This window comes from Nelumbo nucifera, chromosome 3 (assembly GCF_055504915.1).
Source record: "Nelumbo nucifera cultivar China Antique chromosome 3, China Antique-T2T, whole genome shotgun sequence".
Taxonomy (NCBI): Eukaryota; Viridiplantae; Streptophyta; class Magnoliopsida; order Proteales; family Nelumbonaceae; genus Nelumbo; species Nelumbo nucifera.
The window spans coordinates 108,537,264-108,564,688 of NC_142651.1; the positions used below are offsets into that span (position 1 = coordinate 108,537,264).

Sequence of the window (27,425 nt, forward strand, 5' to 3'; positions counted from 1 at the left end):
TGATTCTCAAAAAAAGGGTGGATGAAAAAGATAAACTGTGGTGTACTCATTGCCACTAGGGACACCTGTTGGGATCTCCATGGAAAGCTTAAGTGGGCATAAGAACTAAGTAAGAAATCAGTTCAAGAACATAATAAAAAGCCTAGTTAGTAGGGTCAAAAGAAGTATGACTCCGCAAACATGGTTTCTCAAGAACATTAGATTTCAGATCCCACTATGAACCAAGGTCGCCCTTTGGTTCTGATCCAAAGGAAGATATCATCAACTCATTCTGTGACCATTTTGAGTTGTATGGTAGGACACTTGTTAGATGGATTCTGGCATTACTCCCTCCACTTCCTTTGCGTCTACATTAGGTAACTCTGCCATAGCCTTCCATGTATCTTCTCTTACTTCAAAGTCTCCCTGGATCATGACACTAGAGTCTCGAACCACATGACGGGCAAGTGCAATTTATTTCAGTTTTATAATTCACTTTTTGAGAAAGATAAGGTGAGACTAGTTGATGGTTCATTTTGCATCATATTTGGTGAAGGAACAATTTCCCTCCCATTGGTCATTACTCTCTCAAATGCAATGCATGTACCAAATTTCCCATAAACTTGTTTTTCATTACAAATTCATTGAAAGGCTCAGTAACCTTTTTTTCCTTCTTGTCTTAGATTTGACCACGATGGAGGTGATTAGTGTAGGTAGTATGGTCAATGGTCTCTATGTGATGGAGAATAAAGCTATTTTGAAGCCACATAGTCTTGTTTTGTAGCTGTAGAGTCCATGAATTAGGTTTATTTATAGCATAGTCGTTTTGGTTATTTATCTATTAAAGTCAATGTCCATGTTTGAGTTGAAATATCAAACTTGTCAGTTGAGCAAACATTGTAGAAATGAGTTCCTTTAAAGAATAATAACGTTGGATTTCCTTTTCATATTATTCATTTTGATGTTTGGGGCTCTATTACTTTACCCTCTGAGTAGGGCTGTCAATTGGACTGGATTTGGTCCAATCCAGTCCAATCCAATATTGGTCCATTTACAAATGGACTGGACCAAATCCAGTCCAAATCCATATAAACCAAGTCCAATCCAGTCCAAATAAAATGCAAATGGACCGGATTGGGTCCAATCCAATCCAAATTGAATCAAACACCAAAATAACATGAGAAATCCAATAAATATATGAAAAAGCTACAACACTTGCTACATTCCAATCCCGTCCAATTAAAATGCAAACAGACCAGATTGGGTCCAATCCAATCCAAAGTGAATGAATAGAAGTACATTAACAAAAGTTCTTTCATAAAAGTACATTCATAAAAATGCTTTTGTAAAAGTGTTTTCATAAATGTACTTTGATAAAAGTACTTTCGTAAAAGTGCTTTCATAAATGTACTTTGATCAAAGTACTTCGTAAAAATGCTTTCGTAAAAGTACTTTTACAAAAGTGCTTTTATAAAAGTACTTTTGTAAAGGTACATTCGGTCGTCCAAACTTAATGGTCCAAAGTATTTAATGGATTGGATTGGACATTCAATCGTAGCGGATTTATAGTGAACTAAATCAGATTGAACCAATATCCAGTCCATTGATAGAAGAAAAGAATATAGGTGTCAACGGACCCAGTTTGGGATGGAACTGATCTAAATTAAAATCAATTTGAATAGATTGGACAGTTGAAGCATTGAATTGCACCAATCCAAAGTGGTCCAAAATGACTCATATTGGACCGGATTGGGTTGGACCAAATCTGATCCAATTGACACTACTAACAAATAATAGAAACTACAAAAAATAAGAGAGATCTAAAAAAGGAAAGTGGATAAAAACAAGAACATTCCAATTGGACCGGATTAAGTCTGATCTGATCCAATCTAACATAGGTCCATTCACAAATGAACTAGACCTAATCCAATCCAAATCCATACAAACCAAGTCCAAACCGGTCCAATTGAAATGCAAATGGACCGAATTGGGTCCAATCCGATCCAAATTGAATGAAATTTCAAAAATTACATGAAAACCCCATAGATTATAAAAGCTACAATAATATATAACAAATTCACAAAATATAAAAATGCAGAAATATGGCTGCAAAAGATACAAACAGTTCATCCAAACAAAAATACAAATATTAAGAAAATTATTGAAAAATACAAGTATTAATAAAAACACCAAAATTACAAAAAAAATGAAAAACACAAAAAATGATATAAATTCGAAAGAAAAAGGAAAATGATAAAATTAAGAAAACATTGTTTTAAAAAGTAGAAATTGAAAGAAATACCTAAATTGAAAAAAAAATGAATACACTTCAACACAAAACCTGTGGAAGAATAAAAAATGACAAAATTCAAGAAAAATAATTTTTAAATAAAATAAAAATGTATAAAAACACAAAAAAAAAACAGAAAACCATAAATTATAGAAAATGGGAAACAGAAATTAAAAATTGCAAAAAAAAATTACAAAAAAGCAAAAAATAACAGAAATTATAAGAAATTTGATATATAAATAATAGAAACTATAAAAAATCAACAAAAAATAAAGAAAAAACAAAAATTGTAAATAAAAATACACGAAATTGTATAAATTTCAAAAAAAAAAGCAAATAGTGCTCTACAATGGTGAAACACCAGAGAACTGATCGAGAAGCAGTGCCTTGTGAGAAGGTTTGGGAGAACATAGATTCGGGTTCGCAGCAGACCTTGAACCTCAGTTGTCGGTTGTCGCTGCAACTACGAAAAAAAACAAACAAAATAGCATGTGTTTTAGGTAATGGTTGAAAGACCAAAGAGGCAACACAAACCCAATATCAGTCATTGGTTGTCGTTGCAGTGGTAGAAAAAAAAATCTCTAGCCTTGTTTTGCAATGTCAGAAAGACAGATCTACTTTGTTTCCCTTAGAGGTGAAGAAAATAACAATGCACGCAACAGTGGAGCTATTGGAACCGTTGTTTGTAAATCGTCGGCTGCCGCTACGTCTCCCTTATCTCCTTTTGTTGGTGATGAAGAAAAGCTATGCCCCAATTGAAACAAATAGTGAGGAATCACTATTGGATGTGGGAAAAAGTGATTCTGTAACAAAGCTTGTAGAGAGAGTGGTTGGACGCTCCAGGGAGATTGAAATACAAAGCGTTTCCATCGCTGGAGAAATAAAGGGATAGAGAAGTAATGCCACTGGAGACAGAGAAAGCATTGTCAGAGAAATACAGTGCCAATGGAGAGAATGTGAGAGAGAGAGAGAGAGAGAGAGTCATGTTCCATTGTTCATTGTTCTAATATGTGTCTTTGGTTGTTAAAATAATTTAGTTATTTGTGTTAGGGTCTGTTTGGCTAGTTAAAGCATTTTTTTTTATTTTCTGTTATTTCTGTTATTGTACTCACTTACAACAGGGGCACAAGGGTCTTTTCCCTTCTTATTTCAGACGCCCTATATAATATAATAGAAGTTGGCGCCGCCAGCACAGTTCTATTGCTCCAAACCTTTTCTTCTTCCTTTCTTTCTTCTCCTTTTCTCTCTTCTTCCCTTCTCTTCTCTACTTCCTCATATTTCAATCGGATTTATTGCCAAGATGGTATCAGAGCAAGGTTGTTGAATCTGGGCGACCAAGTTTTTTTCTCTTCAAGTTGCTGAATCTGGGCAGAACAGCAGACTGAATCTGGGCTGATCAAATCAGATCTGCAACTGGTACAACCCTAAAGTTTTTCTTCTTTTATTTCTTTCCTTGGTCGTGTACCAACTGGAGAACAAATGAATCCAAACCACTGAATGTCAGCAGACTTTTGTGAGGGTTATATTTTTTATTTGTTGGATCATGTGATCCTGTACCTATGAAAAGGTGACTGTAGGTCATAGATGACCTGTTTTCTTTGATCGCTAGTCTGATTTCATGTGTGTTAGGATCTCTCTTATTGATTAATGTTGTGGTGGAACTTACTGGAAAACCAGTAGGCTGGGACTGTTCTTCATGCAGATCTGAAAATCAGTGTTGTCATAGTTCTTCTTTGGAAATTGGTGCTATTAGATTAAGCCCAAAACTGAATTGTTGTGTGTGGAGCTTTTGTCAATATAAGGAGGGATCCTAAGTTGAGAGTTTAGATAAAAAAACCTTGTGTTTACCATGTCTTCTGAGAATTCTGCTACTTCAGAGATTTCAGGGAGCCACAATGGAGTGAGTGGGGGAATGGATATGAATTTACCAAGGCTTTATTCCCTTTGATGGTCTGAACTACCTTGAGTGGTCTAGGGGAATAAAACTCTACATCACTGCTAGGGGGAAAATAGGATACATCAATGGGAGAGTAAAGGAACCGAAGAACGGAAGTGTTGAATATGATAGGTGGAACCAAGAGAATAGTATGGTGATGTCATGGCTCTTGGTTTCCATGCTGCCACAGGTAAGGAAGACTTCTATGTGGGCTGAAACTGCTTGTGAGATATGGGAACAAGCAAAATCCACCTATTCAGAGCGGAGACACTATGCCAAGATATACCAACTGCAAGCTGAATCCTCTACTTGCAAGCAGGGGGAGAGGAGTCTCTCAATGTACTATTCTGATATGACATCGATATGGAAAGAACTTGATCACTACCAGAATGTGAATTAGAAGTGTGATGAAGATGCAAAGGCATATAAGTCACTTGTATCTCAGCAATGGGTCTTTGCATTCCTCCTTGGGCTGAATCCTTCATATGAGTCCATCAAGGTGCAGATCATGGGTAGTAAAGACTTGCCATCAGTTCAGGTGTATGCCTTTGTGCAGTCAGAAGAGAGTAGAAGTATGATGTTTGGGGCCCTGTTACTCTACCCACTGAGGTTGGATATAAGTACTTCATTACCTTGATTGATGATTACTCTAGATACACTTAGGTTTACCCTATGCAATCTAGAGATGAAGTGCCAAAAATTGTGAGACTTTCGACGCATGGTTCACTCAGTTCCAAACTGAAATCCATATCTTCCAGACGGACAATGCGAAGGAATACTTCCATAGTGATCTCACGGAGTTTTTCGCTTCGAGTGGGTCACTTCAACGAAGCTCTTGTGCCAGGACACCCCAACAAAATGGTGTTGCTGAACGAAAGAACCGTCACCTTCTCGAAGTAGCGCGTGGCTTATTAATTCATATGAATGTGCCAAAACACTTTTGGATGGATGCAGTTTTGTGTGCTACATACATCTTCAACTGTATGCCATCTCGGTTACTAGAGTATAAGGCCCAACATCAGCTTTTGTTTCCTACAGCTCCATTGTCCACCATTCCGATGCGTGTTTTTGGGTGTTGTTGCTTTGTCCATAACTTGTCCCCTACTTGTGGTAAGCTTGATCCTCGGGTTATTCCTTGTGTTTTCCTTGGTTACCCTTTATCTCAAAGGGGGTATCGTTGCTATGATCCTACCTCTTGCAAGTACTATGTCTCCATTGATGTATCCTTCTTTGAGAATCAACCTTTCTTCTCGGTTTCTCCTCAGGGGGAGAATAGGGTTGAGGAGAAACAGGCGGCTCAAACTCAACAACCTCCTTTACTCGATCCTCCTCCATTCCGGGTCTTTCATCATTGCCATAAAAGCCAGCAGAGTTCAAGAGCCGTGGAACCTGACACTATGCAACCAACATCATCGGATTCGCCAGAGGCAGATCCATCTCATCAGCCAGGTACACTTGCTCCTATTGATATGCCTGTTCCTCTCAATGTTGATTCCCCTGTCATCAATGATCTTGATGTTCCTATTGCTAAGAGAAAGGGTGTTAGATCTTGTACCACTAATTTTGTGTCCTATGATCACATTTCACCTTCATTCCGTGCATTCCTCTCTTTTGTGGACAATGTCCCCGTTCCTAAGAATGTAGCAGAAGCTTTATCTAAACCTGAATGAACAGATGCAATGCAGGAAGAAATTGATGCATTACACAAAAATGGCACTTGAGAGTTGGTGGATCTTCTTGAAGGAAGGAACCAATGGGTTGCAAGTGGGTGTTCACAGTGAAACACAAGGCTGATGGAACTGTTGAAAGGTACAAGGCTAGACTGGTAGCAAGAGGTTTTACACAGGTATATGGAGTGGACTATGCAGAGACTTTTGCTCCAGTAGCCAAGATGAACTCTATCAGGATTCTTGTTTCATTGGCAACAAATCTTGACTGGGAACTTCACCAATTGGACATCAAAAATGCTTTCTTGAATGGTGACTTGGAAGAGGAAGTGTACATGACCCAACCTCCAGGTTTTGTGCCAAAGGCAGTGAACAAAAGGTGTGCAGGTTAAAAAAAATCTTTATATGGGTTGAAACAATCACCTCGGGCTTGGTTTAGTATGTTCCACTTAGCAGTTCACCAGATGGGGTCAAAACAATGTCAGTCAAATCACACTATTTGTGAAAAGAGGTGAAGGGAAAATTGCAGCTCTAATTGTGTATGTGGATGACATAGTGATCACAGGAGATTGGGAGGCTGAAATACGGAGACCAGAAAAATTCTTAGCCACTCAATTTGAGGTGAAAGATCTAGGCCCCTTACGTTATTTCCTTGGAATTGAAGTTGCCCGCTCTCACAAGGGCATCCTTATTTTCCAACGGAAATATGTACTAGATCTACTAGAAGATACAGGCAACTTGGGGGTAAAACCAATTGACTCACCAATTTAATCTAATCATCAATTGGGAGACAATCAGAGAGAGTTTTTGAAAGATGTGAAGAAGTTCCAAAGACTCGTAGGGAGACTCTTGTATTTGTCTATGACCAGGCCTGATACTGCTTATGTAGCGGGTGTCCTTAGTTAGTTCATGCACAATCCTAGGACAACTCACTTTCAAACTGCAGAAAGGATCCTTAGATACCTCAAGAAGTTTTCCAGAGCTGGTTTGTTGTTCCAGAAACATGGTCACTTAAAGGTGGAAGTATATACTGATGCTGATTGGGCAAAAGCAGTTGATAACCGAAAGTCTACCAGTGGGTATTGTGCCTTTGTAGGAGGAAACCTGGTCACATGGAGAAGTAAAAAAAAAAAAAGTGTGGTGGCTAGATCTAGTGCTGAAGCAGAATATAGAGCGATGTCTCATGGGGTTGCTCAAATCACTCTACTGTGACATTAAAGCTACCATCAATATTGTTGCTAATCCAGTCCTACATGATAGGACGAAACACATTGAAGTGGACAAGCATTTTATTAGAGAGAAACTTGTAAATGGAGAAGTGTGTACTCCATATGGCAGCTCAGAAGAACAACTTGTAGATATCTTCACCAAAGGTCTTCATCATGTGCGGCACAATGATTTGTGTGACAAGTTGGGCATGATTGACATCTATGCTCCAACTTGAGGGGGAGTGTTGAAATAATTTAGTTATTTGTGTTAGGGTCTATTTGGCTAGTTAAAAAGTTTTTTTTATTTTCTGTTATTTCTATTTTTGTACTCACTTACAACAGGGGCACAAGGGTCTTTTCCCTTCTTATTTCTGCTGCCCTATATAATATAATAGAAGTTGGCACCGCCAGCACGGTTCTATTTCTCCAAACATTTTCTTCTTCCTTTCTTTCTTCTCCTTTTCTCTCTTCTCTACTTCCTCATATTTCAATCGGATTTATTGCCAAGAGTTGTTGTTGTTTTGTTAATGACTTATCTCCCCCCTGTGGTAAGCTTGACCCTTGTGCCATTCCATGTGTCTTCTTGGGTTATCCTTCTTTTCAAAAGGGTTATCAGTGTTTTGATCCTATCTCCAAGAAATACTCTCTCTCTATGGATGTATCCTTCTTTGAAAGTGACCTTATTCCCTATTTCTCCTTAGGGGGAGAGTAGGGTTGAGGAGAAACACATACAAGTTCAACCTCCTCCTCTTTCTAATCCTCCATTCTATGATATCCTTCGTTGCCAAAAGAGCCAATTGGATTCGAAAGCAATAGAGCAACTTGAAGCCACACCACTAACATCTTCAGAATGGATATAAGTGTGGGCCAATTGATTCTCCTATCAATCCTAAATACAAGTTGGGTGATTGTGACGATGAAACAATTAAGGATGTGAAACAGTTCCAAAGACTTGTGGGGAGGCTTCTGTATTTGTCTATGACTAGGCCTAACATTGCATATGCTATAGGTGTCCTTAGCCAATTCATGTATGCTCCTAAGGCTACCCACATGGAGGCCACTGAGAGGATTCTCAGGTATGTGAAGAAGCATGCAATGGATGGTTTATTATTCTAGAAGCATGGGCCTTTAAAGGTGGAAGTGTATACAGATGTTGATTAGGTTGGATCTATAGATGATAGGAAATTTACCAGAGCTATGTCCCATAGTGTTGCTGAAATGTCATTGTATTGTGACAATAAGGAATCTATCAATATTGCTGCCAATCTAGTTCTTCATGATAGGACAAGCATATGGAAGTGGACAAACATTTTATCACAGAGAAGATTGTGACCGGCAAAGTATGCACCCCTTATGTTAGTTCTAAAGAGAAAATTGCAGATATCTTCACAAAGGACCATCACCTAGGGCGCAATGACTTAATGTGACATGACAAGTAGGACGTGATTGATATCTAAATCCCAACTTGAGGGGGAGTGTTAACAGTAGTTGTACTTAGGCCATAGGGCATTTTTGTCTTTGTACTTTTACTTGTATTATTAGTTGGGTTGCCCTAACATAAATAGAAGAGCTAGCATTGCCAATGTAACTTTGTGACTCCAAATCTATCTTTCTCTCTAATACTTCCTACTAAGAAAACATTTCCCAAGTCTTGTCCAGGATTTGTCACCATCTCATGGTAAACTTGGCCCACATTCAATTCCTTGTGTTTTTCTTGGTTATCCCTCAGCACAAAAGGGATATAAGTGTTATAATCCATTTCTCGGCGTACATTCATTTCTATGGATGTGTCCTTTGTTGAGAAGAAAAATACTCAAGATGAGAAGCATGTTTGTGTTCCTTTTGTTCCCGTTCAATTTGTTATTGCTTCTAACTCCATCTATTACCTCTCATTGTTCTCCTGTTTGTGCCCCCTATTCAACATGTTTACTCCATGACCTGCATCTCCTAAACCAATGGGCTCTTAGGAGGCAAACATAAAGAGTAGTGTGTGTCCTGTTGAACCAAGTACACTTTCCTTGTGTGACCCTAAGTGTGATCTTGAACTCCCTATTGTTGTGCGAAAAGGTACTCGTTCATGCACTAAGCACCTTATTAGCCATTTCACCACTTGTAGCAACTTGTCTCCTTGTCGTCCCTTTTTTTGCAATATCCAATGTTTTTGTCCCCATGTTTGTTGTAGAGGCCCTAAACTCTCTTGAGTGGAAGAAAATTATGCTAGAGGAAATTGATACTCATTGTAAGAATTGCATGCGGAATTTGGCTAACCTTCATTAAGGGAAAAAACCTATGGGGTGCAAGTGAATTTTGCAATTAAGAATAATGTTGATGTTTTAATAGAAAGGTATAAAGCCAAGTTAGTGGCCAAGGGCTTCTCCTATACATATGGTGTTGATTACATAAAGATGTTAGCTTCAATTACTAACATGAACTCTATCCATGTTCTTCTCTCCCTTGCTCAGATATTTGACTAGTAGTTACATCCAATTGGATGTTAAGCATGACTTCCTGAATGGTTATCTTGAGGAGGAAGTGTACATGGTTCAACCTTTGGGTTTTTCTTCAAAGGAAACAAAAGTAAAAGTGTGTCATCATAGGAAGTCATTGTATGGCCTAAAACAATCTCCCAAGACTTGATTTGGCAAACTCAATAATACAATCAAGCAAGATGGCTTTAGACAGCCAGAGTGACAATACCATCTTTCTTACAAGGAACTAGGACTCAAAGATACAGAACTAAAGAAGTTTTTGGGAGCTCAGTTCGAAGTTAAAGATCTAGGCCCTTAAAGTATTTCCTTGGGATTGAAGTTGCAATGTCAAACAAGGGCATCTTTATTTCCTAGAGGAAGTACATCCTAGATGGCTAGATCTCCTATAGGACATCGGTAAACTTTGTGTTAATCTAGTAAATACTCCAATTGATGTTAATGGGGTGGCTGAAATGTTGTGGTTGAAGAATATGCTGATGGAGATGGGAGTGGAAGTTCAGCATCCAATGTCATTGTATTGTGACAATAAGGCAACAATTAATATAGCCCACAATCTTGTGATGCATGAGAGAACAAAGAATATCGAAGTAGACAAGCACTTCATTCATGAGAAGATCAAAGTGGGTGACGTTTGCATTCTGTATGCTAACTATATTTATCAATTAGGTGATATTTTCACCAAGGGTGTCGCAAGTACCCATCATGTTGGCATTTGTACCAAGTTGGGAATGATAGATATATAGAGCCCAACTTGAGGGGTACTTAATGTCATTTTTCACACCTTTTAAACACCCTAATATGTAAGTCAATCTAGGGAAGAGAACTGAGAATCAATCTCTGTTGGCCTATAAATCAATGAACTGTTTGGCTAATGCCATGGCCAAAGAAGAGGTAAATTAAGTCCAATTGTTTTGGGGTAAATTTATTGAGCAAATAATTTAAATAGAGAAAGATTAGGGAAACTTGGCATGTTTGTATAAAATTAAAAAAAAAATGGAGCCTGGGCTAAAAATACATATACTCATTAAAGATCTTTGTCTTGGAAAATAAAAACATATTGACTTATTAAGGTTTGAGTCTAGACTAGATTCAACTAGGTATCAAGAAACAACATGTTATTCGAATGTTATTATTTCTCATTCTCTGTATAGGAAATTCTACATTTGGTGAGCAGGAATAAAAATACAATTTGTTGAGAAGACATGCAAAGACTGTCTTAATAGCATATAGATGTAGAGATCCATAAAAAAAATAGCATATAGATATATCAGGTATAATATTTGTTCTAGGAATTTAGTCAGGCTACTTTGGCTTCACTGTGGAAAGCAATCTCAGGGATCCTCCCCCAGTTCCTTCGATATATCAGGTATGATGTTTGTTCTGGGAATTAGTCAGGTTTTGGGAAGATATTTGGGTGGATAATTCAGCCCTTGAGGAGTTATTTCCTTCTCTCTATTCAGTTCCCCTGACGAAGAATGAGATTGTAGCCAGGTGTCTCTCTTCTCCTATCACCCTTGACACTTTGAATTGGGACTTAGTTTAGAAGAGGGATAAGGGAGGAAGAATTGACTTGTGTGACAGACCTTTTGCCTCTCTTGGCTAATGTTTGTCTGAACTCCATTAAGTCAGATGAAAGGATTTGCCCCCTTCGCCTAAAGGTTCCTTTTCAGTTGCTTCCTTTTTCAAAATCTTTTGCATGTCCCCTGTCTCCTCCCTTTCCTATTAAGGAAGTTTGGACTAAGCCTATCCCCTCATAAGTCTCTATATCTTGTTGGGAAATGTTCATTGGGAAGGTTAGTACTTTGGACATGGTGCAGAAGAAAAGGCCTTATTTGTAGTTGTCCCCAAATTGGTGTTCTCTTTGCAAATCCAATGGTGAGGATTGTTTTCACTTGTTTTTATCTTGCCCTATTGCTACAACTATCTGGTTGTGGATTTTTGCCCTTTTAGGTTGCAGGTGGTTGCTGCAAGCAAAAGTCTGTCAGCTGTTTGAACCCTCAGTGCTTAGTAGGCAATCCAAAAGAGGAAAACTGGTGTGGAGGTGCATTAGAGCAGCTTCCTTATAGACTATTTGGGACGAGAGGAACACTAGAATCTTCCACAATAAGAAGAGAAGTCTTTCTGAATTGAAGGACTGCATAATGATAAGGGCAATACACTGGTTAAGAACAAACCTGACCCAACTCTTTTCCTTTGATAACTTCTGGAGGAACTGATCAACAGTGGCTAGCAATTCATCCTCAAAACAGAGTTATGTTGCAGATTGAATCCCTCCTGCTGAGGATTTTGTTACACTAAACTTTGACAGGGGCAGCCAAGGTAACCTTGGTCCCTTTGGCATAGGAGTCTTGAGAGATAAGGACAGAAATGTTTTAGCTTTATTCTCAAGCCCAGTTGGCTTAGGAGACTCTACCAAAGCTGAGCTACTACTGCTGTATAGGGGACTCAGCTAGCCAGTCAACTTGGTATAGGAAGGCTAATAATTGAAGGTGATTCCCAGGTCGTTGTGGGATGATGGTTACTGGATCCGGATTCGACTGTCTGGGGATTAAGAGACCTCCTTAAGAATATGACAGTGAAGATCCAATGGGTAAGAAGATCAGTTAATGAGATGGCTGATACTCTTGGAAAACAAGGGGTTAACAGGGATTCTCTGTTCTGGGCAGCTTTGTAATTGTTTAATCTCTCTTTTAGTGAGTTTTGTACTTTTCTTGTAATTGCGATTGTCTTAAGAGTGTGGCTGCACCTCAAGCCTCTCTCTGGGCTTATTTGTAACAGTTCTACCTTTATTAATGAATTTATTTTCAATTATCAAAAAAAAGAAAGCATATAGATACAGAGAATCACCACTAATTTGAACTTTCTTGGAATAAAAGAAAACAATACCAGATAGCAAATATACAGAGTAAGAGACCAGAAGGAACCATACTTTTGTTTTAATTTGCTCAGGAAGAATGTGGCAAATGGTATATCAACAAGAATCCCTTCAAACATTGCCTGCAAGATAAAATAGAACATAAACATGATATTCCACCAAAAAGCAATATAGATGTATTTGTTTTGGTTTTGATAACCAAGGATAATAAAGCAAGCAATATAAACAAAATTTGAATTTATGCTGATGAACAATGTCATCAACTTAGAATAACCTTTTGAAATGGAGGGTTAATGAATAAAAAGCATAATTAACTGTTCCATAAAAGGTTAATAATAGAAAGTTCATAAACTAAATCTGGTAATTAATTGTGTCATTTAACAGCAGACTCTGTTGGCCTAGCACCCAACAACCCTGTCTTGTTAAGCAAATCAAGCACATATTTCTTTTGAGACAAATTAATGCCATTACTGAATATCCCCACCTCAATGCTTAGAGTATAACTTAGAGACTGTTCAGCAACGTTCCGCAGGAGTGTTTCTCTCATTCCTGGTGCTCCCGTGGAACAGAAACATGTTAGAGAAAAAATGCGAGAAGCAAGTCATTCCTGAGTGAGAACACCCGCCCAAAAAACATGTTCTTTGGGAGTGAGAAATCAACACTCCCGGAGAACACATTCTCAAGGAACGCGCGATTCCCACATTGTCCCAGTTTATTTACGAACACATATTCGCCTTCCCACATGAGAGAAGGGGCAACGTCGTCATTTCGCATTGATGACATAAACTCTCCACCCCTCCAAGCCCTAACCCTCGAGCAATCTTCTTCATTTGTTCCCGGTGATCCCGCTACAAACCCACTGCGCATCAAGGACCAACGGTGAACAACCAGTTTATCATCTCCGATGACCATTTTCTAGTTAGAATCTCATACACAGGTAAGGTTTTCTTCGTTGTTAGCGTTTCTAACTTTGTATTCTCTGTTTTTTTGTCCTAAAACTTTATCCATGCTCTGTTTTTTCTTCCTAAATGCATCACCTCCTTTGTTGTTATCTTCACGAACTCAAGCTACTATATGCTGATTTGGTGAAACATCTCCTACTACTACACAGATCTTGTCTCAGGAAGTAGGTAACTTCAATGTGAGGATCATGATTGGAGTGCTGATTTAGATCCCCAGGCCTCCAGCCCCCCCCCCCCCCCCCCCGGTCTCAAAACAATAAGAAAAAAAAATTAAATAAATGTTAACAGATTGTATGATTGTAGGTCTCTAACGGCTGTCAATTAATCAAGCCGATTTTCTAACCATGACGATTTGCTCGCTATGACATGACACATGTTTTGTATGATTAAATTAATGCTTAATGTGAATGGATTTGCAAAACAGATGTTAAGGAATAGTTTTGTTATCCAAACGCTATTTCTGTTTTTATAGAACAAAAATCCGTTCTCGAAAAACAATTTGCCAAACACCTCTGTTGCTCCTGAGGAACAAGAAATAAAATTCTTGTTACAAAAAGTGCCTAAGCTTCTCTATACCCTGAGTATCACACTCAATGATGACAATGTCATCACCATGGACTGCCTGTATAATGCTACCAGAGGTTGTAATGCAACTTAATACAAAAGCATCAACTTAGCACCAAGCCAGCACTTCATCCCAAACTCTTTCACTACCTCACGAAATCTTCAAAGCAAGGCACTTGGCAACTTCCCTTCAGCAACAAACCCAAGAGGTCGCTCCATACACAGTTCCTCCACTAGAGTGTAACCATTATATAGAAAGGCATTATTAATGATGATTTGGAGAAATGACCTATGATTAGCTACCAGCCTACCACTAGAGTGTATGCACCTTGCCTAGGTCCTAGGTGCAACACTTTCAAAAGGCGTGTGCATGGTGCACCTTGTGCTTCAGCCCAGGCATGCTCCTTTGTTATTTTTTGAACCTAATGACTGCACCGGGGGCTTCGCCCCCTATTTGCTACAAAGGCAGATACCCATTGGCTAATGTTCGTCCATAGAAAAATATCTTTTTAAAAGGCAATTCATATTATAAAATCATTTATTTTTCTGTAAGGATTAAAAATTGAAGACCCTAACAAGGATTTGTTTGGGCTTGCCTCAAGGGGCTTGGTACAAAGGCAGATCATAGAATCAAGAACGCAAGATGTTTTAAAGTAGAACCCGTAAGACCGTAACATAGCTGCTAGGCCCAACCCAACCCAAGCCATAATCACCTTTAGTGGCATTGTTATTTTGGTTAGCAACTAGACAAGGTGCTCATACTCATTACATGTTAAAAGAGCACTATTTTGGGTGCATTTGGGCGGCAGGCTAGTTAAGAAATTTCATCTCAAATTTAAGACACTCCAGTCCACTAGTTCCTTACCTCAGGGACCTACTACTTTATAGTTGATGAGGTAGAGATCCTTAGCCGAGCCATGGCACAGTTAAGGAGCACCTTCCTTGCTTCCTCTTCCTTTGCAAAAGCAAGTAATGCCTCGGCACAGTGTTACTGGTCCTTTGCATTCCTGCTCCTAGATTATTCATTCAGGAGCTACAGATCACATGACTCATTTGTCCTCATTATTTACTTCATATCAACTCATGTCTGGACCTGGTTAAGACAAAGTGAGAGTAACCGGTGGTTCCCTCTCCACCTTCTCTGGTAAAGGTAAGGTTCACCTCAGTAAGGAGCGGTCATGAAGCTAGGGGTGTTTATTATTTTGACAAAGATATCAGTTTAGTTCTGCAGTCATCAGCTTTTGGCGGTTGTTAGGACAAAGAGTCAATAACTAAGGTGCATCTATGGCATGCTAGACTAGGTCATATGTCTTTTCTTTATTAAAAGAGTTGTTTCTATAATTGTTTCAGTCAATTTCAAGTGAAATTTGGCTATTGGTACTTTATCAGTTTGTCCCATTTCAAACAGTGAGGTTTGTACTCCTTTTTTATTTGGTTCACTCTGATGTTTAGGGCCCTTCACCTCCTTGTTTCTATAAATGACTATTGGTACTTTATCAGTTTTATTGATTATTATTCTCAACACGTGGATATACTTTCTAAAAAATCACACAGACGTACCAAGGGCAACAACAATGATGCTCTATAAAATGAGGGAAACTCAATTTGGCAATGTTCTACATCAGTCTTACAATGCAGCAGAACACTTTGAGAGTTGCTTGGATGTGTTCTTGGAGGAAGCTAATGTTCTACATCAGTCTTCTTGTGCTCGTACTCCTCACCAAAATGGGATCATTCAATGCAATAATAGACATTTATTGGAGACTGCTCAGGCCTCATTATTTCAGCAGTAGGTGCTGAAGAATTATTGGTCTCAAACAGTTCTTACAGGCTCCATTTTGATAAACTAAATGTCATCTAGGGTGTTGGGCATGAAAACCCCATATTCTATCCTGTGTCCTATGTAAGTTCACTTTCTCTTGCCTCATAACATCTTTGGATGTGTCTGTTTCATTCATATTAAGGATCCTAAGCAAACAAAGTTGGATCCTAAGGCTATTCATGGTATTTTCTTTGGGTATTCTCCTACACAGAAAGGCTACAAGCATTATGATCCAATTTTTGGATAAAAGTTTGTAACCAAGGATGTTGTCGTCTTTGAGTCTCAAGCTTTCTTTGAGTATTCCAAGAATCCCCTTCAGGGGGAGACTAGTAGGGTGGAAGAGGATTCTTCCTCTCCTTTTGTCCCTTTTCCTACATCCTCTTCCCTAACCCTTCTAGTTCTGACACTTCAAGTGAACCTAGTGAGACTCCAGTTGACTCTACAGGTAATGATGGTGCAGATGCAAAACTTTTGAAGCATCTGGAACTGCTTACCTACAGAAAAAGAAAAAGAATTCCTCTAGCTTGTGATGATAACCAACCTGACTCCATCCAGTCAGATCTTGCTAATCCAAGTAACTCTTCACCTATTGTTTCTCCTCCTATTTCTAACTTGGACCTTCCCATTGCTCTTCACAAAGTTGTTCGTTCCTATACTACTCACCATCCCATTGCCAAATATATGGCATATTCTAGCTTGTCCCCTAGTTATTATTCCTTTTCTCTCTGCTCTTTCTTCTATTCATGTCCTTCCAAGTACTCTGAAGCTACACTGAAGCTATAAATGATCCCAAATGGAGGGAGGAAATGAATGAGGATATGTGGGCTTTGATGAAAGAAAAACCATGGAAATTAGTGGACTTACCAAAGGGGAAGAGTATTGTGAGATGTAAGTGGGCATTCCCAATGAAGTATAGGGTAGATGGCTTAGCGGAAAGGTACAAGGCACAACTTGTAGCAAAAGGGTTTACTTAAAAGGAGGGGATTGATTACAAGGAGACATTACACCTATTTCCAAGCGCAATACTGTTTGTGTTTTGCTATCCTTAACAGCTAATTTATCATGGGAACTACACCAGCTAGAGATAAAGAATGTGCTTCTGAATGTAAACTTGCATGAGGAAGTATTTATGAATCCCCCTCCAAGCTATGATTTTCATGGGAAGGTGTGCAGGTTAGAGAAGGTTTTACATGGGATGATGCAATCTCCTTGTGCCTGGTTTGAGAGGCTATGTGAGGCTATGAAGAATGTGGGGTAAACTCCAAGTGATGCTAACCATACACTTTATAATAAGACAGGGTGAAACTTATTGCTCTCATAATGTATGTAGATGATATGGTTATCACTGGGAATGACTTAGAAGAGATAATGAGATTGAAGAACTTTTTAGCCTCTAAATTTGAGATCAAGGATCAGGGACACTTTAGATACTTCCTAGGGATTGAGGTTATGAGGTCAAAAGAAGGAATATACATTTCCCAAAGAAGTATGCCCTAGAACCTTCTAAGAGAGGTATGTATGATGGGGAGTAGACCTGCTAATTCTAATGGAACTAAACCATGGATTGCAAGAGTTTGATGATAAAGACTATTCAAATAAGGAAATATATCAAAGTCTAGTAAGAAAATTTATATACTTATCTCTTACCATGCAGGATATAGGCTATGTAAAAGCTGAGTATAAAGCAATGGCTCATGGTGTTGCTGAATTGTTGTGGCTCAAAATACTACTTACCAAGCTAGGGATAAAAGTGACTAGTCCTCTCAAACTATATTGTGCTGTGACAACAAGACTGCAATCAATATTACAAATAATCAAGTACAACATGATAGAACCAAACATATAGAGGTGGATAGACACTTTGTGGGAGAGGGCTGTCTCTAGTGAAGTTTGTATTCCTTATTTTTCGTTAGAGATGCAGCTAGATGATGTTTTTTTTTTGATAAACAATATCACATTTCATTAAGATCAAGAGAAAGATGCAGTCCCTTGGAGAGGCACAAGATGCTGCCTCTCCAACACAGGAAACCCAAAAAACAATGCTCCGACCATAGGTTTACCTTCAACAAAGTTCCATGAATTACTTGGCAAGTTGGGCATGATGGACATCTATGCGTAGAGAACACTGATGTGGTCCCCACTGTGTTCGTATGGCTGTAATTGACAGTTAGTTATGTTAGTTATTTCAGTTTGTTAGTTGGTAGTTTATTTCAGCCTTTTGTTATTAGTTTTCTTTTATTATTTTGCCATGTAAGCAGTAAGGGTAATCCATCCCTTTTACGGTCATTTGAATATTAATATAAATTATAAGAGTGGGGCGGCTATTGTAAGTCACTCTCTCTTTTCTGAATTCTCACCTTCGAGTTCTTCTCCTCTTCTCTTCTTCTCTTCTCTTCTTCTTTTCAATCTTTGTTTGCCTTTTTTTCTCATTAAACCTAGGACATGTGCGCCTAATGTTTCTGTTTATGTGTATGTTTTAAGTGTACTAGTGGGCCTTAAGTTATTGGGTCCATCTCAGATTTGTGCTATTAGTTTAAAGTCATTATTAATCAGGGGCAAACCTGTACTTTTATGTAACTTTAAGAAGCTAATATAAATAACACTTGGGACCAGTTGGGGATAGACTGCTGCCCATCTATTATCTTCTCTTCTCTTCTTCTTATCTTCTCACCAATTCTCTCTCTCTTGCAGGTCAGCAAACAAATATCAAAACAATAATTGACAGCATGGCCATCTATTGTGCAATAAGTACACGTTCAAGGTCCCTCTACAACCTCTACCATGACCTCCCCTGATTCATGGCCACCTTCATGCCCTCCAGCAACACATGGAGTAATACCTGTTGAGCAAGAGAAAGAAGAGGAAGAGAAGAAGGAAGAAGAAGGAAGAAGAGAGAAGAGGCTGGCGGACTTAATGCCTCAAAAGAGCTTGCTTCATGCGAGTGAAGCATTTGTATTTTTACTATACTGGCCGTACAACACAAGTGGTATAGAAATTACAAAAATACCTTTGCGGGCACTAAATCTGTGTACAGTACATACAATAACATCTGTCAACACTCCCCCTCAAGTTGGAGCAAAGATATCAATCATGCCCAACTTGTCACAGAGATCTTGATGTCTAGAATGGTTTAGTCCTTTTGTAAAGATGTCTGCTAGTTGGTCTTCAGAGCTGCTATATGGAGTGCATACTTCGTCTGTGATGACTTTTTCTCTAACAAAGTGTTTGTCAACTTCAATGTGCTTTGTTCTGTCATGTAGTACCGGGTTAGCAACAATACTTATAGCTGCCTTGTTATCACAGAGTAGAGTCATGGGTTTGTCCACTGGAAACTCAACTCACCCAACAGATTCTTTATCCACATACCTTCGGCTACTCCGTGTACCATTGCACAGTACTCAACTTCAGCACTGGATCTAGCCACCACCGTTTACTTCTTACTCCTCCAAGTAACAAGGTTCCCTCCTACAAAGGTGCAATAACCACTAGTGGACCTTCTGTCACTTTGAGATCCAGCTCAATCCGCATCTGTATAAATTTCAACTCTCAAATGTCCATGCTTCTGGAATAATAAGCCAGCACCAGGGAACTTCTTAAGATACCGCAGTATCCTCTCTGCTGCTTCAAGATGAGTGGTGTCCTAAGTGCATGCATGAACTGGCTAAGGACACCAACAGCATATGCTATGTTTGGATGGGTCATAGAGAGGTACAACAATCTCCCTACAAGCCTCTTAAATTGCTTCACATCTTTAAGAGGTTCACCTTGGCTGTCACTTAACTTATGGTTGGGGTCAATGGGAGAGTCAGTTGGCTTAACCCCAATCTTTCCAGTGTCCTTAAGCAAGTCTAGGACATATTTCCTTTGGGAGATAAAGATACCCTTTCTTGATCGGGCAACCTCAATTCCAAGGAAGTATTTGGCAGGTCCTAGATCTTTCACTTCAAACTGAGTGGCAAGGAAACCCTTCAAACATTGAATTTCATCCTTCCAGTCACCAGTAACAATTATGTCATCCACATATACTATTAGGGCAGCCATTTTACCTTCTCCCCTTTTCACAAACAGTGTGTGATCTGACTAACATTGCTTGTATCCCCTCTGCTGAACTGTAGTATGAAATCTGTTGAACCAAGCTCTTGGTGATTGCTTCAGCCCATATAAAGACTTCTTTAACTTGCACACTTTTTGTTCATTTCCTTGAGGCAGAAAACCGGGGGGTTGAACCATATAAACTTCCTCTTCAAGGTCACCATTCAAGAAGGCATTCTTGATGTCAAGCTGATGTAGATCCCAATTCAGATTAGCAGCAAGAGAGAAAAGTACTCTAATAGAGTTCATTTTGGCAACAGGGGCAAAGGTTTCTACATAATCAACTCCATATACTTGAGTAAACCCCTTTGCCACTAAACGAGCTTTATACCTCTCCACGGTTCCATCAGCCCCATGCTTAACAGTGAACACCCATTTACATCCAACTGGATCCTTTCCCTTAGGGAGATCAACAAGTTCCCACGTGCCATTCGTAGCAGAACCCTTTTCTGCGCTAGGAAGTTGAACAGTCAAGCTGATTCTACTCGGCATTGGAGACTAACCGCAGCACTGGAGAATGATTTCTCTTCCTTGCCTTCGAACATCAGGAATATAGTGACCTCAGCTGGTTTTTTCCAGGCCTGGACGGTTCCGCTCTGATACCATGTTGAGCAAGAGAAAGAAGAGGAAGAGAAGAAGGAAGAAGAAGAAGGAAGAAGAGAGAAGAGGTTGGTGGAGTTAATGCCTCAAAAGAACTTGCTTCATGCGAGTGAAGCATTTGCATTTATACTATACTGGCCGTACAACACAAGTGGTATAGAAATTACAAAAATACCCCTGTGGGCACTAAATCTATGTACAGTACATACAATAGCATCTGTCAACAATACCTAAGGCTAATTTACTACCTCCTCTGGCTCCATGGAAACCACCTTTTTTGCCATGTCCTCCACCTCTAGAACCACTGGTGCAAATCACTCAAAGGGAAAAATTGTCTTGCTAGATCAAAGAGAGTATCTCCAAAGCCAAACAAACACCTCACTAAGACGGCAGCTTGGGTGCCTAAAATTTAAGCTCTAACTTGCTCAAAGAGAGAATCTCCCTCTACTGTTGTTGCACTCTAATATTAAGAACAAAGTGATTGGTAGATATCAACTCATTTTGAACTACTCTTAAAACTTGCATTGTACTCTATGCTTTAATCACAGTGTTATGACATGAGTTACACCTAGAATAGTTGGTAAACTCTAGTTATATTATCCTGGCCAGAATGCAACTTCCTAATATGGTCTCATATTTCTTTTACAGTGTCTATAAACATAAAATTAGCACTGATATTTGATCACATGATATAATTTGTGCATTCCCTGCCCTGTTCATCATAACCACCAGTTTCCCCAGTCTTCAAGTACTTGAGTCTACCATCTCAGTGAGGAAAACTTTTGCCCATGGCACATAATTTTACCCATTTAGTTTAATGGATGTCATTAGCACTGCAAAATAGTCCAGGGGAGCAATCACGCTAAGTTTCAGTACATAACTTCCACTTCCTGAAGCTGCCATATTTTATTTTACTCACAAGTCACACACCACAAATGCAACAAAAGAAGAGGACAGCCAATATCAAAAGCATTTCACTACCACTCTAATCCAACCATGAAATAGTTTGAAATCATGTGACAACTTTGGCATACATGCACTACTAAGGTACTAGCAGTATTTTTGAACCAAGAGCATCAACAGCAGCACCAACTTCCTTTTTCAATTGCCGAATAGAGGACTACCACTCTAATCCAACCATGAAATAGTTTGAAATCATGCGACAACTTTGGCACACATGCACCACTACGGTACTAGCTGTATTTTTGAACCAAGAGCATCAACAACAGCACCAACTTCCTTTTTCAATTGCCAAATAGAGGATTCTAGTCACACAAACAGCATCCTGCAATCACTCATGGTGACTGCTACCACCACCAGGGCCCAATTTGCTATGGATGACATTAGTCAAGTACCCTTCAAAGGTGAGGAAAACTAGTAGCGCTTAGCAATGTAAATGCCAATGGGGTAGCCTTTCACCTTTTCCTATAAGGAATCTGTATTCTCGATAGTCGTGTGGACTGTGGAGCCCACTGCCCACTCATCTTATTATTTCTCGAAACACAATCAGTGATTTAAAAGGCATGCCCACACAGGTGAGGCACATTTTGGGGTATGCACCTTGCCTAGGTCCCAGGCGCAGCACTTTCAAAAGGCACGCACTTGGTGCATCTTGCATTTCAGCCCAGGCATGCGCCTTTTGAAATTTGCGCATTTGTGGGTGGACTGGAAGGATTCACACAAACATCATCTTGTAAACTGAGGACAGATTTGTAAACCGGTATCTCAAGGAGGATTGGGGTTAAGAAGATTAAAATATTTCAATCTAGCTTTGCTAGGAGGTTGGCTATAGAGGTTTGCTGCTGAACCTATGGATGCAGTCTGTGGAAAGGAATACGCTGATAAAACTCAGATTAGATGTTCGTATAAGTTCAGATCAGAAGAAAGAGAAGGAGAAGAGGGAGAAGAAGGAGAAGAAGAAGAAGAGAAGGAGAGAAAGTCTCTACCGAACTAGAGAGAAAAATCAATCTTCTCTAGTCAGCCCTTCTTTTATTTATATTCTTCATATTAGAATTACTATTGTGCCCTCAGTGAGAGCCACATCAGCTGAACAACTCATATATAACTAAACATAAAAGGACTATAATACCCTTCTACAGCCGACTCTAACACTCCCCCTAAAGCTGGTGAGTATATGTCATATAGTCCCCGCTTGTTACATATGTAGTCCACTCTTCCCCGATTCAACCCTTTGTAAACAGATCTGCCCATTGATTTTCTGTGTTCACATATGTTGTACTTATCACTCCACTTAGCACCTTCTCACGTACAAAGTGACAATCCACTTCCATATGCTTCGTCCTTTCATGAAACATTGGATTAGAGGAGATATGAACTGCAGCTTGATTATCACAGTATAGCTTCATAGGAGTGTCAATCAAGTATTCCATCTCCTCTAGGAGATGCTTCAACCATACTAGTTCACATGTCGTGTGTGTCATAGCCCTATATTCAGCCTCTACACTACTTCTTGCTACCACTATCTGCTTCTTACCTTTCCACGTTACTAAGTTCTCACCAAGAAAAGTGCAATACCCTGTAGTGGACCTTCTGTCAGATATGGAACCAGCTCAATCAACATCCGTGTATCCCTCTATCTCAAGACTTCCTCCACTCTTATATAACAAACCACAACCTGGAGCTCCCTTCAAATACCGCACAATCCTTAGGACTGCCTCCCAAGGTGGAATTCGAGGATTCTGCATAAACTAACTCACTACACTAACCACAAATGAGATATCAGGTCGAGTGATGGTTAGGTAATTAAGCTTACCCACCAACCTTTTGTACCTTCCCGGATCCTCAAACTCTTCACCTTATCACTACCCAACTTAACATCCGCTTCCATGGGTGTTTCAGCTGGTCTGGCACCCAACAACCCTGTTTCTTCTAGCAGATCAAGAACATATTTCCTCTGGCACAGATTAATACCATTCTTGGACCTCGCTACCTCTATCCCTAGGAAGTATCTTAATTTGCCAAGATCCTTTGTCTGGAAGTGAACGTGCAAGTAAGTCTTCAATCTGTCAATCCCTAGTCTATCACTGCCTGTGACAACAATGTCATCTACATATACCACCAAGAGAATCTTCCCAGCATTTGATTCATAGCTGAATACGGAATGGTCAACCTAACACTGTTTCATCCCAAACTTCTTCACCACTTCACTAAATCTCCCAAACCATGCACGGGGAGATTGATTAAGCCCATAAATAGCCTTCTTGAGTCTACATACCTTCCCACCCTCCCCCTAAGCAACAAACCCTACGGGTTGCTCCATGTACACCTCCTCAAGGAGATCACCATGCAAAAAAGCATTCTTGATGTCAAGCTGAAACAAGGGCCAATCAAACATAGCAGCAAGAGAAATCAGAACACAAATTGATCCAATTTTGACAACCGGAGGGAAGGTGTCTGTGTAATCAATACCATATAACTATGAATAACCTTTAGCAACTAACCGAGCTTTCAACTGTTCAACACTCCCGTCAAGTAAGTATTTAACCATGTACGCCCACTTACAGCCTACAACATGCTTACCAGGCGGAAGAGTGGTGAGGTCCCCACATATGAGTACGAGTTAGGGCCCAGAGTTCTTCTTCCATTGCTTGGCGCCACCCTGGAGAAGTGAGGGCTTCCTGGACATCCTTGGGAACAGAGACAGAGGATAACATAGAAACAAACTAGCGGTGGGAAGTTGAAAGGTGAGATACAGAAACATAATTGGACATAGGGTGGAGAGTGCAACTGCATTTACCTTTCTGCAAAGCAATAGGAAGATCGAGGTCAGAAATTGGGGTTGGGACTATGGTGGTAACAACTACCGGATCTGTCGACGATGACGAAGCTGGAGGATGAGCTGGTGCCTAACGATGCATATACACTTGCCGGATAGGTGGTCGTCCCGCAGGTAGCGGCACTGGAGGCAAAGACTGGGTCACAACTGGAACAAGTGGAACGGGGTCATCAACAGGGACTGGAAGAGGAGGAGATGACAACAGAGGAACAGACTCAAAAAATGTAACAACAGAACACACGAAAGAATGTCGAGAACGAGGATCATAACACTTATACCCTTTCTAGTCATAGAATAGCCAAGAAAGACACACTTAGTGGATCTAGCATCTAACTTGTCCATTCCTAGCCCAAGATTATGAGCAAAACACACACATCCAAAAACTCTGGGAGTAAGGGTGAAAGGAGACAACGTGGGAAACAAAACAGAGAAAGGGGACTGACCTTCAAGGATAGACATGGCATGCGGTTAATAAGAAAGCAGGATGTAAGCACAGCATCACTCCAAAAGGGTTTGGGGCATTAATCTAATGTAAGAGGGACCGAGTAGTTTCCAAAAGGTGACGGTTCTTTCTTTCAGCCATCCCATTTGTTAAGGGGTGTAAGTACACAAGGTTTGATGGATAATGCCATATCGTTCCAAATATTCTTGAAAGGGTGTGGAAAAATACTCGTGACCATTATCAGAACGAAGAATTTTAATATGTACACCAAATTGATTGCGAATTTCAGCATAAAACTTTTGGAAGATAGAAAACAGTTCACTCATTTCTTTCATAAGGTAAAGCCATGTCATCCTTGAATAGTCATCAACAAAAATTATAAAGTATTTGTAACCATTATAAGACACTACTCTGTTTGGACCCCAGATGTCCGAATGGACTAAAGAAAAAGGACTCAATGTACGACTATCACCTCAAAGACTAAAGGAAACACGACGATGTTTCCCAAACAGACACGACTCACAATTAAAATTAAAAAGACGACTCAACGACGGAACAAGTAACTGGAGAGCTCTAAGTGACGGATGACCAAGTCTGCAGTACCACTGATGAGGGGAAAGAGATGACTGAAGGGTTGTTGTCGAACCACCTCCATCAAGATAATACAATCCACCAGCTTCATGCCCTCCACCAATCTTCATCCCCGTCTTGAACTCCTAAAACACACAAGAGGAAGGGTAAAAAGTTATTGAGCAATTAAGAGACTTGGTCAATTTACTAACAGACATCAAGTTAAAGGGAAACTTGAGAACATATAAAACTGAGGATAGGGATAACGAGTCTATGTCAACATTGCCAACACCACATATGGCTGATGTAGAGCCATTGGCAAGAGTAACAGATTGGGAAGTGGAGGATGGAGAAATTGATGAAAACACACCTGGAGTCCCATTCATATGATTAGAAGCTCCAGAGTCTATAATCCAACGGAAAGGTGTGGATGCCAGACAAGTCGTACCTGATTGTGCAAGGGTAGCAATGTTCTGTTGAGATGTACCCTGAATGAACCGCTCATACTCATCCCGTGAAAGCATCTGTAGACATAGTGGGGATCTAATCAGTAACTTGAGATTCTTGTCTTGACCTGCCAACATTTACAGCTGCATGATTTGCCCAAGTTGATGGTGGGCCATGTAGATCATAGCAGAAATTGATAGTATGTCCCTCCATACCACAATGAGTACACCTTCTCTTGAGTATTACCACATCCTCTACCACGGGCTCCCCCTGAGTCTCAACATTCAACACGACCACCACCACGATTATACATGTCGCCACCACTACCACGGCCATGCTGACCTCCTCTACCGCCACGACCTCCCCCTCTAGTAACTGCAAATGCAGACCTATTTGACATAATGGAAGTCTTTGTGGGTCCAACTGAAATCCTCCGAAGACGAGAAAACACTTCCCCAAGAGAGGGAAGAACAGATCCACCTAGTATTTGTGCCCTTAACAGGTTCATATTCGGACTTCAGCCCTACTAAAAATCTGGTCACATCCAACTGCTCTCTCTGTAGTTACTGAATTTTGACATCAAGTGTAAGAGGGTGATAAACATTCAACTCATTTTGTAAGTTTCTCATACTTGCATAATAGTCCTCAAGACTCTAATTCCCTTGTTGCAGATTGAAGTACTCTTGGTACAGTTGATAAACCCTAGTAATGTTATCTTGTCCAGAGTATAGTTTCCTTGCATGATCCCAGACCTCCTTGGCTGTATCTGAAAACATGAAGTTCACACTAATTTTGGACTCCATGTTGTTCCATAGCCAAGTCATAATTTGAGCATCCTCTTACTCCCATTCATCATATCCCGAAGAATCAATTGGGGGTTTATCTTCCCTCACATGTTTCACTTTCTTTTTGGCTTTCAAGAAAACTTCAACAGACTTAGCCCAAGGAACATAATTCTCACCATTCAGTTTTATAGAGGTCATCTGCACATTCAAATAATCAGAAGGCACCATTACACTTGACTTGTAATCACTGCTGTCTCCCATGACTGCACAAGAAAAAAGGAGAAACTGTACCACTAGATCATCACTCTATTGCCCTAATAAATCACCACACTCCACACGAATGACTGAACACTATTAGGGTTTCTAGTATCAGGTTTCAGCAACAACACTCACAACTCTTCACCACTATTAGCAACAGCACCACTGTTTCTGTCTACTGTCGGCACTAGAAACCCTTACAACACACCTCACGAATAGGATATTCAGTTCTGCAACATAAAAAAAAAAAACTTGCTACATACCACAACTTAGTTCGAAGATCATGTACCTGTCAAGTAGAGGGTACCAAGTCAGCACTGTCACCGTCACAAAACCAGCCCTCTTCGAACTGCCGAGTAGAGGGTTTTCTACCAACCACACAAAACCACAACAACTGCACTCATTGGAAGCATGGAAACCCCCAGAAGGAGAAAACGACCAATCCTTTTCTTTCTTTCTGGAAAACTCCTAGTTATCAATGAGAATTCTGTAATACCCTAGAAAAGAATGCGTGGAACAAAGAAAAGAAGAGACAACAGATCTGAACTGATTATCGTGGCTCTGATACCATGATAAAACTCAGATTAGATGTTCGTATAAGTTCAGATCAGAAGAAAGGAGAAGAGGGAGAAGAAAGAGAAAA

General features: G+C 39.8%; 1 protein-coding gene across 4 annotated transcripts in view; it reads right to left on the minus strand.

The window, feature by feature from the left end:
- UPL6 (ubiquitin protein ligase 6) overlaps nt 1-27,425 on the minus strand; it is a 133,244-nt gene that overhangs the window by 43,914 nt on the left and 61,905 nt on the right. For all 4 annotated transcript variants that reach the window (XM_088900285.1, XM_088900286.1, XM_010272550.3 and 1 more), the window contains one exon: nt 12,499-12,566. In XM_088900285.1, the coding sequence (XP_088756411.1) occupies nt 12,499-12,566 (68 nt within the window). The remainder of the gene's footprint in view (nt 1-12,498; nt 12,567-27,425) is intronic.